General features: G+C 35.2%; 2 protein-coding genes and 2 long non-coding RNA genes across 4 annotated transcripts; 1 reads left to right on the forward strand and 3 right to left on the reverse strand.

The window, feature by feature from the left end:
- Nucleotides 1-1,155: 1,155 nt before the first annotated feature.
- On the reverse strand, nt 1,156-2,111 carry LOC111803231. The gene is made up of 4 exons (XR_002816357.1): nt 2,068-2,111; nt 1,832-1,906; nt 1,565-1,640; nt 1,156-1,433 (listed from the first exon to the last, which is right to left on the reverse strand). It is a non-coding gene; the product is annotated as an uncharacterized LOC111803231 (long non-coding RNA).
- A 1,325-nt stretch (nt 2,112-3,436) lies between these two features.
- On the reverse strand, nt 3,437-7,248 carry LOC111803228 (CBL-interacting serine/threonine-protein kinase 23-like). The gene is made up of 15 exons (XM_023687547.1): nt 6,540-7,248; nt 6,195-6,257; nt 6,026-6,097; nt 5,828-5,935; nt 5,631-5,711; nt 5,502-5,555; nt 5,299-5,424; nt 5,108-5,197; nt 4,890-5,009; nt 4,680-4,814; nt 4,418-4,534; nt 4,265-4,321; nt 4,029-4,103; nt 3,762-3,837; nt 3,437-3,630 (listed from the first exon to the last, which is right to left on the reverse strand). The coding sequence occupies exons 1-15, from the start codon at nt 6,717-6,719 to the stop codon at nt 3,614-3,616; spliced, it is 1,371 nt and encodes a 456-aa protein (XP_023543315.1). The 5' UTR covers nt 6,720-7,248; the 3' UTR covers nt 3,437-3,613.
- A 6,091-nt stretch (nt 7,249-13,339) lies between these two features.
- On the forward strand, nt 13,340-15,957 carry LOC111803942. The gene is made up of 4 exons (XR_002816448.1): nt 13,340-13,874; nt 14,216-14,328; nt 15,357-15,437; nt 15,702-15,957. It is a non-coding gene; the product is annotated as an uncharacterized LOC111803942 (long non-coding RNA).
- Nucleotides 15,958-16,077: 120 nt separating this feature from the next.
- LOC111803941 (endoplasmic reticulum oxidoreductin-1-like) lies at nt 16,078-19,554 on the reverse strand. Its single transcript, XM_023688564.1, has 9 exons — nt 19,219-19,554; nt 18,813-18,944; nt 18,242-18,494; nt 18,039-18,149; nt 17,439-17,557; nt 17,263-17,367; nt 16,943-17,145; nt 16,723-16,849; nt 16,078-16,474 (listed from the first exon to the last, which is right to left on the reverse strand). Exons 1-9 carry the CDS (start codon nt 19,354-19,356, stop codon nt 16,298-16,300), a joined length of 1,365 nt encoding a protein of 454 aa, XP_023544332.1. The 5' UTR covers nt 19,357-19,554; the 3' UTR covers nt 16,078-16,297.
- Between the last annotated feature and the right edge of the window lie 76 nt (nt 19,555-19,630).

A 19,630-nucleotide genomic window follows, 5' to 3' on the forward strand; every position in this document is an offset into this window, starting at 1 on the left:
AAATAAATGAAAATTACACATTTCGAGTATCGGTTAGTTTTTTTTAATAAAATAGTAAAATAATTTGAAAAACTTTATAGAAACGGCATAAATAAAAAGTATGGGTAAATTTAATTTTGTCTTCATTAATCAAATAACTAATTATTTTTACTGATAATCTCCCGATGTAGAAGCCTCACTTAATCAACTAACTAATGCTGTTAGGGTAATAATTACTTTGTGACCAAAATTAAAATAAAATAGTAATGACTTTTTAGACAATAACTCTGGCCATGATTATACCCGTAATTATCTTACGAAAACAATAGTAATATATAGTTTTCGTATACTATATTTGCAAATATGTATATGTACTTTATTGACAAAATAAATACAACTATAAAAATATAAATTTCCCCACAAAAATGACTTTTATTTTTTAATTATTTATTTATTTGGTCGAGATGCATACCTAATTCATTTTTGGTCCGTGATTCGTTCCTGCCTTATTTTGCGAACATCTCTAATGTGATGCTTTTTAGAGTATTATGATTGTGCATTTGTAATATTAAATATTATTTTATTGATTATTTAGCTAAGGTATTTATTGGCAACTAAAGTGTCAAGGTTCGAAATTTGTACGTATGTAACTAGTCTGTACCCTATAAGGTCATACTAAACGGGATACTAAACGGGAAAATGAAACATTTCTTATAAGAGCATAGAATCTTATTTTTAATAGAAATACGTAACGGGTCAAAGTGGTCAACATCTGTTAAAGGGGTAAAAATCTATGTAATGCATAAAGGGGTAGAAATCTCTCCCAAGTAGACGTTACAAATGGTACCAAAGCCAATCTAAGAGTATGTTTATTTTTGTTCCCTTCTGTCTAGTTATAAATTTGGTCAGTAGTATTTTCATTAACAGCTTCCATTTATTTATATTTTTAAATCTCTATTACTTGATAGAAATCATGATTAAATAAAAAGAAATATCAATTTTCTTGGTTCTCTAATTATAAATTAAATTTTCATTACATGTGGTGCAATCATTTCATCAAAACTTATAAATTAGTTTAATTAAACTAACTCAGGTAAGTCTATATTTTAAATTGAATTGGTTAGAACGAGAGAGTGCAATTTTAAATTAAAAAGAAAAAACAAATAACATAGATAGTTATCAAACACCTTTTATGTTTTTAGTTCTCAAAGAACAAAAAACAAGAATGTTATCACAAGAATCTTAGATTTCTCGGTGTTTAAAAAAAAAAAAGCAATTAATTTCATCATACCACAACATGGGAAACATTTCACAAAAGCACACACCTAGATGGCATAAAAAAAAAAAAAAAAATATATCATTCCTTGTCTTGTTGGGGGTGGAGGGTGACAATATTTGCACAACCACTCCAGACAGAGAGGTAATCAAATAGATCTTTCAAGCATTTGCTACACCTGCAGAATCCAAGGTAAAACATATATAAGTATAACCAGTTCCGCTCATTTAGTTTTCAGCTTTTAATTTTGTACTCATCCATTCGCTTTCTTTCATTCATCTTAACGAACGCGACCATATTTTTGCTTACCGTTACTTTCCTGCTCCGTCTCGTCTCCGGTTCGCCATACAACATCTTTCAGTCCAGTTGAGAGGTTATTATAGAACTACAACATTATAACAGATGATCCAGTTAGAGCTTTGGAACCAACTAATGGCTGTGGATAGCCATACAGAACTCAAAAGAAAAAACTTCAAACCATCATGGGAAAGAGGGCCCTATCATGTCAAACACCGCATGATATACATATGTGCCATGATCTTTAAGCGTGTAAGTGTGTAATATATTGATTCATACCTTGTGAAATTCTAAAGTATCCCCTCCAGCTTTGCGGAGCTCTACCATATGTAACGATGGAGCGACCTGAAAAATCTGGAGAGAGAATTTTTTTTAGTTCAACAATATGTGGGGTGGTCTGGGTGGTCCTATATTTTAGATCAGTTGAACGTTACTCGTGTTGGCCTAGAAAATGATAATTTTTAAGAAACGATCGGAATTTAAAAGACATGCAGGGGAAAAGTGAAGAGAAGAACCTCTGTTGCAACTGATAAATGACCTTTGCGTCCAGTTTTTTCCCNGTGCCTTCCTACCGGCTGCCCTTTCTATTTTTTCCATAATTAGATTTATAAATTTGGCTAATTTCATGAATAATGTTGTTTAAATAAATAAATGAAAATTACACATTTCGAGTATCGGTTAGTTTTTTTTAATAAAATAGTAAAATAATTTGAAAAACTTTATAGAAACGGCATAAATAAAAAGTATGGGTAAATTTAATTTTGTCTTCATTAATCAAATAACTAATTATTTTTACTGATAATCTCCCGATGTAGAAGCCTCACTTAATCAACTAACTAATGCTGTTAGGGTAATAATTACTTTGTGACCAAAATTAAAATAAAATAGTAATGACTTTTTAGACAATAACTCTGGCCATGATTATACCCGTAATTATCTTACGAAAACAATAGTAATATATAGTTTTCGTATACTATATTTGCAAATATGTATATGTACTTTATTGACAAAATAAATACAACTATAAAAATATAAATTTCCCCACAAAAATGACTTTTATTTTTTAATTATTTATTTATTTGGTCGAGATGCATACCTAATTCATTTTTGGTCCGTGATTCGTTCCTGCCTTATTTTGCGAACATCTCTAATGTGATGCTTTTTAGAGTATTATGATTGTGCATTTGTAATATTAAATATTATTTTATTGATTATTTAGCTAAGGTATTTATTGGCAACTAAAGTGTCAAGGTTCGAAATTTGTACGTATGTAACTAGTCTGTACCCTATAAGGTCATACTAAACGGGATACTAAACGGGAAAATGAAACATTTCTTATAAGAGCATAGAATCTTATTTTTAATAGAAATACGTAACGGGTCAAAGTGGTCAACATCTGTTAAAGGGGTAAAAATCTATGTAATGCATAAAGGGGTAGAAATCTCTCCCAAGTAGACGTTACAAATGGTACCAAAGCCAATCTAAGAGTATGTTTATTTTTGTTCCCTTCTGTCTAGTTATAAATTTGGTCAGTAGTATTTTCATTAACAGCTTCCATTTATTTATATTTTTAAATCTCTATTACTTGATAGAAATCATGATTAAATAAAAAGAAATATCAATTTTCTTGGTTCTCTAATTATAAATTAAATTTTCATTACATGTGGTGCAATCATTTCATCAAAACTTATAAATTAGTTTAATTAAACTAACTCAGGTAAGTCTATATTTTAAATTGAATTGGTTAGAACGAGAGAGTGCAATTTTAAATTAAAAAGAAAAAACAAATAACATAGATAGTTATCAAACACCTTTTATGTTTTTAGTTCTCAAAGAACAAAAAACAAGAATGTTATCACAAGAATCTTAGATTTCTCGGTGTTTAAAAAAAAAAAAGCAATTAATTTCATCATACCACAACATGGGAAACATTTCACAAAAGCACACACCTAGATGGCATAAAAAAAAAAAAAAAAATATATCATTCCTTGTCTTGTTGGGGGTGGAGGGTGACAATATTTGCACAACCACTCCAGACAGAGAGGTAATCAAATAGATCTTTCAAGCATTTGCTACACCTGCAGAATCCAAGGTAAAACATATATAAGTATAACCAGTTCCGCTCATTTAGTTTTCAGCTTTTAATTTTGTACTCATCCATTCGCTTTCTTTCATTCATCTTAACGAACGCGACCATATTTTTGCTTACCGTTACTTTCCTGCTCCGTCTCGTCTCCGGTTCGCCATACAACATCTTTCAGTCCAGTTGAGAGGTTATTATAGAACTACAACATTATAACAGATGATCCAGTTAGAGCTTTGGAACCAACTAATGGCTGTGGATAGCCATACAGAACTCAAAAGAAAAAACTTCAAACCATCATGGGAAAGAGGGCCCTATCATGTCAAACACCGCATGATATACATATGTGCCATGATCTTTAAGCGTGTAAGTGTGTAATATATTGATTCATACCTTGTGAAATTCTAAAGTATCCCCTCCAGCTTTGCGGAGCTCTACCATATGTAACGATGGAGCGACCTGAAAAATCTGGAGAGAGAATTTTTTTTAGTTCAACAATATGTGGGGTGGTCTGGGTGGTCCTATATTTTAGATCAGTTGAACGTTACTCGTGTTGGCCTAGAAAATGATAATTTTTAAGAAACGATCGGAATTTAAAAGACATGCAGGGGAAAAGTGAAGAGAAGAACCTCTGTTGCAACTGATAAATGACCTTTGCGTCCAGTTTTTTCCCCTTGGAGCTTCATCTGTAATAAGCAAGACGGATATTTTAAGTCCAAAATCAGTTTGGTAAGCTATGGATGATTCTATTAAAGATTTTGATCTTCCAGCCTTCAACCAACCTTGAAGTTATTGATCTTCACATCAAAACCCATAGGAACTGCTGTCTTTTTTATCTTGGAAAGGATTTCATCTGCTGGACAATGGGATGTGAAACTTTTGTCACGTTTAGATAGCCCCTGGTAACCATAATTCCGATCAGCACAGATATTAATTTACATTCATAAATGAACAAAACAAGGAAAAAACTTCAGATGGATGGTTGCAGAGAAACATCAATGTCACAACATAAGATGTTTGTGCTATGGAAAGATCATAACCTACCATTTGCTTCTCAAAAAGAGTGGCAAGGTTGAGACCCTGAGATTTCGAGATGAGCTCGAATGCATTCATGGTGACAGGTGATGCAGGGGATGCGAGCCCTTCTTCTCTCTTCTCGACTACAAGGTTATGAGTGACCTGCAACATAAGAAAAGTCATGTCTACTACCCTTAACATGCATAAAAAACAATGCCAAAGAACAACTTGCGTTACCCCTGATTCATTAAAGATGTCGTCAATGTCATCAAGAACGATTTCGTCGTTTTCGAAAGTGGGTGGCTTGTATCCTTTCTTAAACCAATCATTCTCAAGAACCTCAACAATTGTAATTCTCTGTTTCATAGAAAATTCATAAGAAGTTAACAACAAAGAGATTACATCATATAATAACCAAGAACATCATTAAGATGGAAGGACATTTGAAGTCATACAGTTAACGGGTTCGGATCGAGGATTCTCTTGATTAATTTCTTGGCACTAGAGGAGAACCATGGAGGACATTTGAAGTCGGCCTTGAATATCTATAACACAAACAAAATTCTATGCTTTGAGCTTGTAGATGTACTAAAACTAATAAGAACACAGAACCAACGAGAAATTAAATGTATACAAATACAAAGACCTTTTTATACAATGTCACGAGACTGGCTTCTTCAAATGGCAAATAGCCTGCCATGAGGACAAAAAGGATAACCCCACATGACCATAGGTCCGCCTTTGCACCACAGTAGCCTTTATTGTTGATAACCTATTATGAACACATTGAATCACAAAAGAATTTTAGGAGAGCAAGTGGTAAATAGTTGAAGTCTAAATCCATTGTACCTCTGGAGCAACATAATTGGGTGTTCCACATGTTGTGTGAAGTAATCCATCGTCCTAATAAGAGAGATAAGGATTACTCATAGATCCATCATACTAAAAGCATGCTAGCTTTCATAGCATCATACTCACTCGAACTTGTTGAGGTAGAGCACTCAATCCAAAATCTGAAACTTTTAGAACGCCACTGGCATCCAATAATAAATTCTCTGGCTGAAGAACATAGACAAAGACTATTTTTGAGACCAGAACTTTTAAAATTGTAGTTTAACAAGATGATATTAATAGCAATGACAACAGAATGATATCTATGATGATTTTCCATGAACCTTTAGGTCTCGATGACAAACGCCTCTGCTGTGGCAATAATCCACAGCATTTATAAGCTGCTGAAAATATTTTCTTGCTTCATCTTCTTTGAATCTTCCATTACATGCCTGGATAAGGGAAAAGGAATAAATTTATGTTCAACTACCAGTTACAATTGCATGCATGGATACAAGATAAAACCAGTCACTGTATCTCACAATTTTGTTGAATAGTTCTCCACCAGTTACAAATTCCAAAACAATATATATCTTGGTTTTGCTAGCCATCACCTGCACCAAGAAAATAATTAGTGGCAGATGAGATGCAATAAGATAATTGAGGAAACAAGAACAAACTAAGAAAATTAAGTTCATAACTTGATCTAACCTCATACATTCGAATGACATTTGGATGTCTAATGAGTTTCATCGTTGATATTTCACGTTTAATCTGCAGATATGCATAAATAGAGTTGATGCTTAAATTATATGATCTTCGTGTTTAACTAAAAGACTAAGTTATGCAATGAAGCTTAGATTTCTTCGATAAATATTCAGCAAAAACATTGAAGACTCATCAAGAACAAAGCATATAGGATTGTGTTTCAATTGCCTAATTGAATATTAAGATTTGCAGTAAAGTTTGACTAGTTGCTAGCCTCCAACTATCATGGTTAATGCGTATAGAACAAAATAAGTGAATGTTTGAATTAGTAGCGAATCCAAATTATACCTGCCCGATCATCTTGTGCTTGAGAATGTCCTCTTTGTTGAGGATTTTAATGGCGACGTTCTCCCCTGTCTCGCAATTCCGAGCGAACTTAACCTTCGCGAAGCTGCCCTCTCCAAGGGTTCGCCCCAGCTCATATCTCCCCACCCGCGTTTTGGTATGACTGCTCGACCTGAAAGCCATCTCTGTCGCCAATTCTAACAACTCCTTCACCCCGCAATCCCTTTCCTCGCTGTAAAATCCTCCGATCAAGACCTCTTCTTCTTACACGGTTGCCAGACCTGAGACTTGACCACACTCATCTTCCCCCGTCGATCGGCAAACGAAACGAAAAACTATTTTTCTTCAGCATCAATCTCAATCTCAATCTGAGGCTTTCTCTACATCTCAGAATCAGAAACCGAGGCTAACAATGGCGATATGAGGATTCAAGGACGACGATAATCAAGTTGTGGAAAATGGAATGGGAAGATTGTAGGCGCATTAAACAATCACGGAGGCGCCTATAACCTCCCGGAAGGAATCCGGGACTCGAATGATTGGAGATGGATATGTGAGAAATTTGAGCTTAATCAACGAAAAGCCTCTAAATCGGAGGTTTGATCAAAGGAGACGACCTTCGAATTCACTGAATTCGCTGAACGCAAGGCGCATTAATCTCTGTATTTACAGGGAGCAGAGGAGCATACACCAGGAATCTTCTCTTTCATATGGAATAAATCAAAATATAATTTATTACTATTTTCCATACTCCAATCATGGAGGGAAAAATACCTAATTTAAGATTTTTTAAAATTGGAATTAATAAATTTGGTCAAACCCTTAAAATAAAATTTAAGTAACCTTTTAATTATCAACTTTAATATATAATTTTTTTTTAAAAAAAAATTAATGATTGAGACCTTATTTTTAATTTTAATTATTTAAATGTCAATATTCCACCTGCTTATGAAAAAACTAATGTCACTTTAATTGGCATTTTAAAGGCTATTTCAATATAAAACAAAATTATTGAATAAAAATAATAGTTTATGTTTGTGGTTTTCGTATGAAATGCTCTCACTGCCTTAACCTGCGACAGGTGGTCGTGTAAATTCGTTTGAGGTCCAGTACTGTTCTTTTATTAATAAATAATTAAATTGTCGTATTTTTCATATTAAATTATTCAATTATTGAATCTGACTTCATTCAAAATAATAATAATAATATAAATAAATAGAAATTATACAACGCGTTATTTGAGGGAGACTGTCGTACTTTTCGATATTCCAAGGTTGTTGATCCAAAACCTAAGTTATTTAATTTTTTTTTAGTGTATTATAATTGTTACATAAAATATTTTTTGGTGAAACACTATTATTTAACCAATAATGATTGAGTTTGCCCTATGAATTTTATTAAATTATTCAATTATTGAATCTGACTTCACTCAAAATAATAATAATAATATAAATAAATAGGAATTATACAACGCGTTATTTGAGGGAGACTGTCGTACTTTTCGATATTCCAAGGTTGTTGATCCAAAACCTAAATTAATTAATTTTTGTTAGTGTATTATAATTGTTACATAAAATACTATTTGGTGAAACACTATTATTTAATCAATAATGATTGAGTTTGCCCTATGAATTTTACTGGCACATTCGCGTCTCCGGACCCATCCCAAATAAGAAAGGGAATCTCGGTTAAAATAGAAAATGTGAGAGAAAGTGAGAACTATAACAGCTCAAGGTCACTTCTAATAGATATTAATAGCTTTTACGGTCTATTAAGTGATAGGAGAGGAAAACAAAACATTTATTATAAAGTTGTCAAAACCTCTCCCCAGTAAACACACTTTTAAATGGTAAGAACGACAGTGATACGTAACCGAAAAAACAAATAAGATGTACCAGCCTCCAACATATCTGCTCAAGCTCAAGTTAAAAGACACCAAGGATGATGTAATATTAAAATTTGTGAATGTTATATTATATAAAAATTATGGATTAAAAATTATTAAAAATTATTTAAAATGAATATTTTTTTTGAAAAATAAAATAAATTAGGAAATTGTTTTTATAACATGAATATTTGCCAAAACAATGATAAGGAAGGTTTGTCATCTTCTAACATCGGACGGTGGAGGGAGACAGACTATATTACTTTCCATTTTCTATTTTCCTTTTAAATTTAAAATGTCATATCATATAAAATAATTAAAAGATTTAATTTCAAAGATTTTTTGAAAAGTTATTTTTCCCTAAAATATAATTACAGTTGGATTTCCCTCCATTTTGGGTGCGAGTTCTGCCTAAAACCCTAGCGCTGCGGGGTTTTGTCTCTGAAGCAGTGTTTGTTAGACAATGGCGGAGAAGCAGAGGCGAAGAGCATCGCCGTTCTACCATGGATGCGAAGCCCTGTCGACGTCTCTTTGTTCGAGGAATGCGTCCTTGAGATCCTCCCCTTGCTCGACCCCCCGCCAATTTCATATTTATTGTGAATCATTTGAATGGTTAATGCCTTCCTATCATCGAGCTTTTCTTTTGTTTATGCATCAAATTGATTTCTGTATCTTTCTATTTGATATTCGTCATTTATTGCACTCCGTTGGAAACAAGTGAATCCATGGTGGATATCTCATTGAAGATTTAACAAGCTGCAAAATGTGTTCATATTTAGAAGAGCATTGAGCTGTGATATATCTGTTAATTGTATCACAAGTAATTGAAAGTTTGGTTATGCACCATATGGCTCCAGATTTGCTGAATTGCATGAAATATGCTCACGGCTATTTTCAATCAGGTTAAAGAGGTTCTTACTGCGGTTGCGCCTGCTGTTGGCTTATCTTTAGGTCTGCCTGTTGGTCAATCCTCCATAGCAGATGAAATTCTGAGCTCATCAAGGGACCTAAGCTCAAGGCAGGCATCTGTTACGATCCCGAAGATTTTTTGGTTGAGCTACCGAGTTCTGTGGACATATTGGTGGCAACATCTGGAAGACTGATGGACAATATTAACTTCACACAAAGGAATTGCAAGTTCTACTTCTTGTAACTATGGTTATACTGTTGAAGTATTGTTCACCATTGTTATAATTAATCCTCATAATTTTTTTTTACTGGCATGTTCCTTTTGGTTTACTTCAAAATTATAGTGCTGACTGCATATACTGTTTGGATTCATGCAGTGGTGTTGATGGGGGTTTTAAGGGTCAACCTTACCGAAGGCTTGCAAAGATGGTTCTCTCTGCAACGCCTAACAGGCTCCAGGCAAGCTCGCTCAGCTTGATTTGCATCACGCTCTATTCTTAATCACTGGGAAAAGAAGATATAAACTTCCGGAGTAATTAGAATCATACATGATGGTAAATTGGCCTGTCTCTTAATTAGTGTGCCATCAAATCATATCTTAGGTGTAGAAACCTTTAAACCTCTCCCGGAGTAGAAACCTCTCCCTAGTAGACACGCTTTAAAAATTTGAGGGAAAGTTCAGAAGAGAAAAATCAAAGAAGACAATATCTGCTAGTGATAGATTTTGGGCCGTTACAGTTTGTTTCTGGTTAAAATAAGTTAGAGATGAATAATTGAGCAATATGTCGTGGTTCAACTCGCTTACTCTTAGATTCTTATGTTTCAGGTTAGGCGTTTCAAGAGATCGCTACACGGATTGATAATGATTCTTGCCCAATACATTCCCTGCCTTCCAGTTCAATTGAGTTGCTCCAGCCTACTTATGTCTCTGGTAACACCTCGTCCCTTTTGATGACTGTACGGAAAAACTGCCCTAACTAGCCTAAATAATTTAAAATTTTCGGCTTCATATATATATTTATATATTTAAATAGAGGGATTAGGTTAAACTTTAAAAACCAGTTGTGGTAAATTCCTTTGATCCGTGCATCAAATCGGCTCTGCTCTTTCCTCGTTATCCAAAAGTAAATAAGGTTGCTGGGTTAATTTGTTGGGAAGGATTGTTGTTTTCAGCGAAGCTGTTGCATAAATAAATAAATAAATAATCCTCTATTATTTTTGTTCATATAGATGTTTTCCAAACATTTTTCTTATTTTGATTTGTAATGATTAACAGCCCTAGAGAAACTGAAGGAAAAGGTTGAATCAGAAAGAAAGCACATTCATGTCTTCCGGAGTGCGCAAACGAAAAGATATGAACTCCTCCAAAGAAAAAGGTTGGTGTTGGTACTAACAAACAAGTCCCTCTGAGAGTTTAATGTCCCATTTCGTAACATATGAAAAACTCGTTTAGGCCGTGTAGGGAAAGATTAAATGGCAGGCATGATTTGAATATTTAATCTTGCATGTTCTGTTGACTAATCTGCGTTGAAACTGTTGGATTGAATGACAGTATTCTTATGCATTTTAACATTACAAATTCCTCATTTCAAACTCGACAAACTATACATAAGATTGTATTACAGTCTTTTAGCAAGTTCACTGGAAACTGTGCGAGCACAAATTTCAGGAACTCATCCCACAACGAAATGAAAATTGAACTACCGGATATGGTGATGAAGCCTTTAAGGCCTAATTTTCACTCCAGACAACAAATTATTCAATCATTGAATTTGGAGAAAGATCTATTTATGTTTCTGACGAAGTACACAGAATTGGCACTAACAACCATAGACGCAGGGGTTGTTGATGATGGTAGGCTTCTTGGAGAAGCAGGATACTCATTCTTGCTGCCATCTCTCTCCTCTTCACTGATGGTATCCAACACTTTTGACGTTCGGCGTCTCATGACACTGATAATCTGTGGTGGCGCGACCTCGGTAACGAACCTTGCTATACGGGAATTCGCCATTACTTTTGAAGGATGATGGTTGAGAAAACAGATGCTCTAGGAGGTCAGATTGGTTGGGTTGAGCGTGAATGCAAGCCTTTGGGTGATATTTATGAGAATCTGCGTAGACTAAGAATTGAATGAAAGTCCTGTGCCGAGGGGGGATACTTGAAATCAATATTTTTGGCTATGTTGGTGCTGCTTAGTACACATCTTCTATTGATATTTATTGCAGTTTTCAAATGTCTGATCTCTTTCCCCGACCTTTCTAGGAGATTAACATGTGGTGTTTAGAGGTATATCCCAAAATCTGCTGGGACCAATAGCTTTTGCATTTGCCCTCTTCAAAATTTAACCATGATTGGCAAATCCATATGCCACGTTTCTTAATTTTCTGGTATGTTAATGTTGACAAAATTTTCTATTCAGTTTCTAACATTTGTGTTAATTTTTCTGACAAGTGTCACAGGCTTCAAGGAACAGAATTGCTGTCCTAATTGAACAACAAAATTTATGGAGGTTTGGAAGATCCCAATAGAATATAAAATATCTATATTGAATTATTGGTTGGCCTTTAATTTTGATTTCTTTTTTCCAGAAAAGGAAAACGTGCAGCTTATGATTATCGATCAGTTTTAACCGATTGTGTTAAACTAATAAAATAAAATAAAATGCACATCCATTATTAATTTTTATTTGACTTTCCATAATTTTCTATAACTTTATAAATTAGTTTTTAGGATTTATAAGTTTGTTTTAATGTATAAAGCAAACACATTATTTCGAAGTATTTTTTAAAAAACAAATCTCATTAAAAAAGATTTAAATCTCAACCGGACATTATTTGAATGTGTTATAGAATTATTTGATTATTTCTAAAATTGTAACGAAAGCGATGGAACATTAGAAGTTTGTTTAAACAATTAATTTGGTAGGTAAAATTGGTGAAAAGTTGGGGAAAATTAAGATAATTTTTTTTTTCCCCAACTTATGGGTCAAACTTCCCTTGCTCTAGTACCATTGTTTTACTTGGTGGAATTTGGCATATCTTAACTAAACGGTATGGAGAAGCTTACTTATCTTATAGTTTAGGTGTTTTATCCGTTTTTTGTTTTATTGCTTGTACCATTGTTTTACTTGGTGGAATTTGGCATATCTTAACTAAACGGTATGGAGAAGCTTACTTGTCTTATAGTTTAGGTGTTTTATCCGTTTCTTGTTTTATTGCTTGTTGTTTTGTCTGGTTCAATAATACTGCTTATTCGAGTGAGTTTTACGGGCCGACTGGACCCCGAATCTTCTCAAGCTCGAGCATTTACATTTCTAGTTAGAGTCAACGTCTTAGAGCTAACGTTGGATCCGCTCAAAGACCTACTGGTTTAAGTTTACAACTTGTGGGCTTCTTAGAATATGTGAAACGATGGTGAGGTTTAAGCAAGTTTTGGATCAAAGAATCTGTCAAACATATAAATGACTCAATGTGATAAGAAAAAGAAAGAAGCACGCGATTGATAATCAATCGGGTTGTCGTAGTAGTTACAAACGGCACATAACAACAACCATGGACTTGAAGTGAGTGGTAGCAGACAACATGTGGATGTGATATGTATTTTAGAAGAATGATAGGAAAATGTTGTGTACATTCAAGCTCTCTAATTATTCAATGACAACAGATAATCACATGAAGACGACAGCACAGGAAAGCATGAATATCCGACTGCAAAACATGTTAACAGCTGATCCTGCAAGACAAGAAGCCAGCCTTGATTCTGTCCAAGTTTCCAAAACAATTACACAAAACACAAGGGAAAGTTTCAAAGATTTGAACTCTTATTACAATCAAATGTGCTACAATTTTGGATATCAATCAGTGGATGGATGAATCATATCTATGAATTCAAAATCTTAAACATTGTGTTTTCAATGTAAATTGTATTCATAAACAAATTAAGTTATGAGAAAGCATAATTAGAACCTAATTTGATGAAAAGTTTCATGAAAATTTGAGATTAGTGAGACTAAATCTTTAGTTTGTGGGCAGATAAATGCAGCCAAATATTCCACAAAAAAGAGGGAAAAAGTGATGAAGGAGAATGAAAGAATCAAAGACGGCAGCTTTCATGGATCTCTTATCTGGAAACCGATGGAGGATTTTTGGGGACAGTGATCAGAGTGGTGAAGTAAATAAATAGGGGAAGCGATGCCATTGACGCCCCAATTTGACTCATCTTCTCCGAAGCACTGTAACAAAGAACGAACCCTATTCCAATTCTCGGAGACGACGACGACGACGACGACGACGACGACGACAACCCTGTCTCTGTCATTTGGGCAATACCAAATATGAGTCCTATTACGAAGATTCACTACGGAGATTGAGCTTTTTTATTGCCCTCTCCCATCTCCCCCATCGATTCGATTCATTTTCCTTTCGTTCGAGACGCATCCATGGCTGACGAATCGCAACAACCCCAATCTGAATCTCAACCTCCTCCGCTCGAAGTCGATTCTGCACCTCCGCCACTGCCTCCGCCTTCGTTCGATCCCAGTCGAAGTAATATTCACTTATTCATCTTGATTTCTTCATTCCGAGGGCTTTCTGTTTAGCGTTGTTTGATGAATTTTTATGTCTGTTGGGTTTTGTTTGCTATTGATTGCCTTTTGGGGATTTATTAGGGCTGGGTGGTTCTGATCTTAACTCCCGAGTAATGGGGGTTTTCCCCTTATTTCTTTACACATTGTAGCTATGGGAATGGACGAATTGGCTCCATTCCCAATTTGAATGGTAGACAAAGACATTGTTGGGGATGTTTCCAGAGACGTTTCTCTTAAAATTCTTCCAGTTCTATAAACTGTAATTGAACTGATCATTCTTTTTTTTCTTTTCTTTTGAAGTGATTGGTATCATTAAACGAAAGGCCTTGATAAAAGAACTAGCTGCTGCGTATCATGCTGAGTGTCTTGTATACTGCCAAGAGCTTCTTGAGCTACAAAGAAAGTGGGACGAGGTTTGAAATTCAGCCTTATATTCCTTTTGTTTCAACGTTATTTTCTTGGGAAGTTTTATCTTAATCATTCAATACTTGAGCTGTTGAAGTTTTCTTTGATTGAGCAAATGTCCTACTAAACCACTAATCTTGTGAGATCCAACGTTAGTTTGAGAGGGCGTGGAAACCTTTTCCTAGTAGACGCGTTTTAAAACCTTGAAGGGAAGTATAGAAGGGAAAGCCCAAAAAGAACAATATTGCTAGCGTGGGCTTGAGCTGTTACAAATCTCGAGTAATTGTCCATGAGCCAGATGTTTGAACTGAAGGTTTCTTCCATAACTAATAGTTTGAGTTTAAGCCCCCTTCTGCCTAGTGTCCAAATCTTTTAACCTTTTAATGCATACTTTTTTAAGTCCTCTTTCCATTGCCTTCCATTTAGGCTTTGATTCTATCGTATAGCTTGGTCTCCTCTGTTGTGCCTTTCTAGCCTCCTCCTAGGCCAGACAAGTTTCAAACCTGTAAATTGGATTAGTAACTACAATTTCTTGGAAAATTATTCTATGTGTCTGCCTCATAATAAGCGTTAAACGTGGATTCAAAACGAACCAAATTTGAGGTACTTCTCTCATAAAAATCCAATGTAAAAAACTGTCAGTACATTGAATAATTTCTCTTCACTGTGACTCCGACATACACACACATATATATACACGCACTGTGGACTTTTATTTGATTCGAGACTTGTAGCCTTCAATTATTCACCTGCGTTTACCACAAGATTATAAAGAGTATAATATAGCAGGTTTGGCTTTTGGCTGGCAGTTTATTTCTGATAGTTATACTAATATCCAGGATTGTAAGGGATTAAGGAACAGGCTTTAGGTAGCTATTAGTCATAGAGAAAATATGTGTTTGAACTAAACATAAATGCCATTTTCACGATGGTAATGATATACTTTCTGGATCTGAGAGATTCTTTTACATATAGAAAGTCCAATAGTTTAATTTGATTGTTTTTTACTTCATATTGTGTTATGATATGCTTGCAGCCATATATTGAGTTAAAAGCACCTGATGATCCAAGAAAGGAAACAATGAAACCTAGCAAACGTCAAAGGAAATCCCGCTAGGTAATGATGTGTTCAATAGCATTTTAGGATTTGCTTAGATCATCATCTTCTAAGTTTTTTTTTTACTCATTTAGAAAAGAACAACCGTGGTATTCAGGCCGACTTGCACCATATAATATTTGGTTTTTAAAATTTTGGTAGAATGTTTAGACCCCGTTTGATAACCATTTCGGTTTTGACTTTCGCATTTCTAATATTAAATTTATAAATACTACCATGTCTGAATATCCTTTTTTTTTTTTTTGTTTTGTTCATTTTGTGCAGAAGGCAATAAAGATATTTGATACTGTTTTCACTCTGACTTGGGCATCTGACGGTTCTTCCGTCTGCAAGGGAGCTGCTCATGCACAAAATTGGTCGTCTGATCTAAATGGGCTGATACTCTATTCAGTTGTGAAAACAGTGAAGTACATACAATATTTGCGTCCTGTATGTATTCTTCATTTTCTGTGTGACAATATGACTACTACATACCCAAAACAGTTTAACAGAGTTTATTTGGTTCGCAACCTTTGAATTATAGACTTCATTTCCGCTGCTATATATTGATTTCATGGTGAACCCGTACGAATCAAAATCAAACTGAATCAATGGTAATACAAGTACAAGGAACAAGGTCTCTATATCATGGCAAAGCAGGTTCTGTGGAAGGGTTATTATCTTACCTTCTTCAAAATCCATTTTACAACAACAGTATCTCTCATGGCTTACCAGATTTAGTTTCTCCAATGTTTTTGTAACTACAACTATTGTAGTGATCACAAAAAACTCTCGCTGCTATAGTTATTCATGGCTGTTATGGTACATAATTTCAACAGTTTCCTCAGTTACAAAGATTTAACCTATAATCAATGTTTGGGCTAGCTATTGAATATGGATGCCCACATTCTATGAAATGGACAACTTTCTGTGACGGGAGCAGCAATTCGTCCTTCCATTGTAGTTTCAGCAGATGGACCGACTTCATGGACGAATTTGACTGATTCCGATAGCCGATTGAGTAGGTTCATGAGGGCAATTACTTCATTCCTTTGCAACTGTAACCCACGGAAACGAATTAGGTCAGATACGTAAGATGATTCATCCAGAAATTCAAAAGACTACTCGAGATAAGTTCGAATATGCCATGAATCTACTTTGTCTTGTCACACTTAGTTCCAAGTTCAAATATGACTTTTAAGTGCTTATAATGAATACTTGGACATGAAGAATCATAAGTCCAGAAATGTCTCCCCAACAAACAATCAATCGAAGATATTGAGGTTGATAATTCAGAATTACTTACATCCAGACTCGAGTGTTCTTGATGATCATCACCAGAGAAGAGGATCTTCAATGCAGTACCGAGTCCAAGAACCTGAAGCTTCCCCCAAAGTCGACATTTCTCACACCCGACACAATCCATCAGCGCGCTGCATGACATACAAGAAGAGAGTTACAGTTACTACTTACATAATATTTCATCAAATGATCAAAAGAAAAAGGGTGTGGCCTAAAAGAACCACCTGATGTTTCTGAATTGTTTTTGTATTTGCCGCTTCAATTCTGGTCCTTTTTGACCTTTCCATAACTTGGCTTCATCAAATGGAAGTGGGCAAGCAGCTTGTAATTTAGAATTGAAAAGCAGCTGTTTCATCAAGGATTGTGTCTTCAGGTCTTCATTTACGTTACCAGTATCGTATTCGGCATGCTCTAGATACTCCGTGGCCTAGATGTAATTGCAACAAGAATCCACCCCAAAGTGGATATATTAAGCATAAACACAAACAATACCATCAAATAACTATTAAGAGAGACATATCGTTAGGGCCATGTTTCTACTCACTTTTGTCACAGCTCGGAGAACGAAGAGATACGTGAAGTACAAGTTTCTTACACGATCTGGATATCTCAGGACACGATCATACAGCAAAGAAAGATTTTGACCCCACTGCAAGGGAAAGAAAATATTTTAGACTATAACCACGGCATTTGAGAAGTTTGATGAAATAGAAACTGTACCAAATTTTTAGACTCATCAATCAGATAATCTGCAGCTATGTGGACCGAAATAGAGGAATGTAGACCAGATATCAATTTGTATAATATTCTTTCCTCTTGGCATAACTCTTCTGATGGATCTGGCAAAAGAAAAGAAACAAAAAGATCAAGACATGATTCATGGAATAAAGAAGATGTTCATGATGTACCTACAACATACAATGAATGCTAACATTTTATCTTTAATATGAGAGCAACAGGATATGCAGCAAACATAACATCAAGTTTGAGCATCCAAAAGAGATCATAAGTCCCATAAGGAATCAAATGAACACATTTTATCACTAATTCTTGAGAGAGCCGCAGACGTTTTAATTGGTGACCATGACTGAAAATTGCTACTCAAACATGGAAAATAGAGATCATCGTGCAGTACTTTTAACCAGCTGTTCTGCTACGCTGAGTTATCAGTTAACAATGGTTCCAGGAATCTTAGCCCACATCTCTCTACTCGGTGTTCATTTGTTCATAAATGTATGTTGAGAATGAATAATAGATATCCATAAATTACTATGCACTTAGAGAGGTGGAGAAACAAAGAGACCGAGAGCGAGATGTTACATTTTGGGCAGTTTTCTGAATAGACAGCATCCCAAATCCTTCTAGCAGATGGACCAGTGTATCCGGTGTAGCGTTCAGGGTTCAGTTGAAGGTTTACATATGTCATCTCAGCTGGTAAAAACAAATCAAATGGAAACAAATAAGCAACTCGACAACAGAATAACCAATGTTCTTACTAAACCGTTGTATTTTATATAACACACCATCATCAGTCTCATCATCATTGGTCCAGGGATTGTCTACTTCAGTCCACCCTTTGAAAGCTTTACGATCTAGCGTACGATCCACAGTAGCTTGGGGCTTTCCCTCTTGACAAACAAAGGCCTCGGATGAAAGGATACGGGGCTTTTTAAAAGATTCAGGGAACTCATTATCTGGGCATTCACAAACACTACAATCTCGCAATCGGCACATACCATCGTCAGGCCAAAAGGGACAATCACACCACAACTTAACCTGTGAAAATGATGATCCAGCATTGGCAGTAGGCATGCTAGTAAGCTTGATGCGTATAACACAACAACTGATACAAGTATATTACAATACACGACGCAAATGTATTAAACAGAACAGGCTTTACATCACATTGCTTTTCCATTCCAAAATTCTCTCGCGTCCTGTCAAGTTCTTGTAGTTCTTATAGACTTAGAAATTACAGCCAAAAGGAGCCTTAGTGCACAGGGTTTTGTTTCAAATTGGCGTTTAGATCCATAATATAACAAGATATGGTATAATATCAGTTCATCAAAATCATCCAATTAAATTTAAGCTCACCTTGAAATAGCGGAAGAATGGAGTTTTAACAAGCTCTTGAAGGGACGGATACAGAACTTCCTCATTTAGTCGATCAACAGTCTCATAATCACAACAACAACCCTCCACCATACCACTGTACTTGGGAGTATCCTGTGCATTAAGAATCAAACAGCTTAAATGGAAGAAATCTCGTTTCCATTAATGGAAGATGGAAGATATCAATTCCATAATTCAAAGCACAGAAACTTAATTTTGCATAAAACATCAACAAAACAAAGATTCCAAATCATCCTGATTCATCTAACTCCCAATTTCAGCAGCACAAGAGAGAACGATACTTCAAATCAAAGACAACTTGAAGAAATGCTAAGCTTCAACATACATCAACACAACCATAGAGACAATTAAGGTTCTGAAAACGTACATCACCACAACGACAGGGCTTATTGGTGCGACCAAAGAGCGAAATCATAGGAGCGGTCCGGGAAGTCATAGCCACCGCAAGAAAAACGGCGACAAGAGCACCGCCCATCATCAAACCCCATCTGCATCTCGGACCCATTACCCCAACTATCACTTCCGGCGACTATATTCAAAGAGATCCTGTCTCCGGCGGCCGGAAAATGGGAGAAAAAAAAGTAGAAAGATCTTGTCGGCGCTACGCGAAGACTTGGCCAAGAAATTCAAAGAGAAAGAGAGGCACTGAAAATTGATCGTCTTCCAAATTGCAATTCCCCCAACTTCTGTTTTACTTTTAAATTACCGATCTTCAATAAAATGGAATTTAATATTTATTTAATTCATAATGCTTAATAAATGCAAACCAAATTCATTAT

The sequence above is a fragment of the Cucurbita pepo genome, chromosome LG10, assembly GCF_002806865.2.
Source record: "Cucurbita pepo subsp. pepo cultivar mu-cu-16 chromosome LG10, ASM280686v2, whole genome shotgun sequence".
In the NCBI taxonomy this organism is placed as follows: domain Eukaryota; kingdom Viridiplantae; phylum Streptophyta; class Magnoliopsida; order Cucurbitales; family Cucurbitaceae; genus Cucurbita; species Cucurbita pepo.

Bases quoted from the DNA above. Each gene is read 5' to 3' on its own strand.
- LOC111803228 (XM_023687547.1), bottom strand. From the start codon at position 6,719: ATGGCTTTCAGGTCGAGCAGTCATACCAAAACGCGGGTGGGGAGATAT. The intron at 5,936-6,025 runs GTGAGATACAGT...TCCCTTATCCAG, and splicing joins GAGAACTATTCAACAAAATT to GCATGTAATGGAAGATTCAA. The intron at 3,838-4,028 runs GTATGAATCAAT...ATAATGTTGTAG, and splicing joins ATACTTTAGAATTTCACAAG to TTCTATAATAACCTCTCAAC.
- LOC111803941 (XM_023688564.1), bottom strand. From the start codon at position 19,356: ATGGGTCCGAGATGCAGATGGGGTTTGATGATGGGCGGTGCTCTTGTC. The intron at 18,150-18,241 runs GTGTGTTATATA...TGTTTTTACCAG, and splicing joins TGATGATGAGACTGATGATG to CTGAGATGACATATGTAAAC. The intron at 17,558-18,038 runs GTAACATCTCGC...TTCTTTTGCCAG, and splicing joins TTCAGAAAACTGCCCAAAAT to ATCCATCAGAAGAGTTATGC.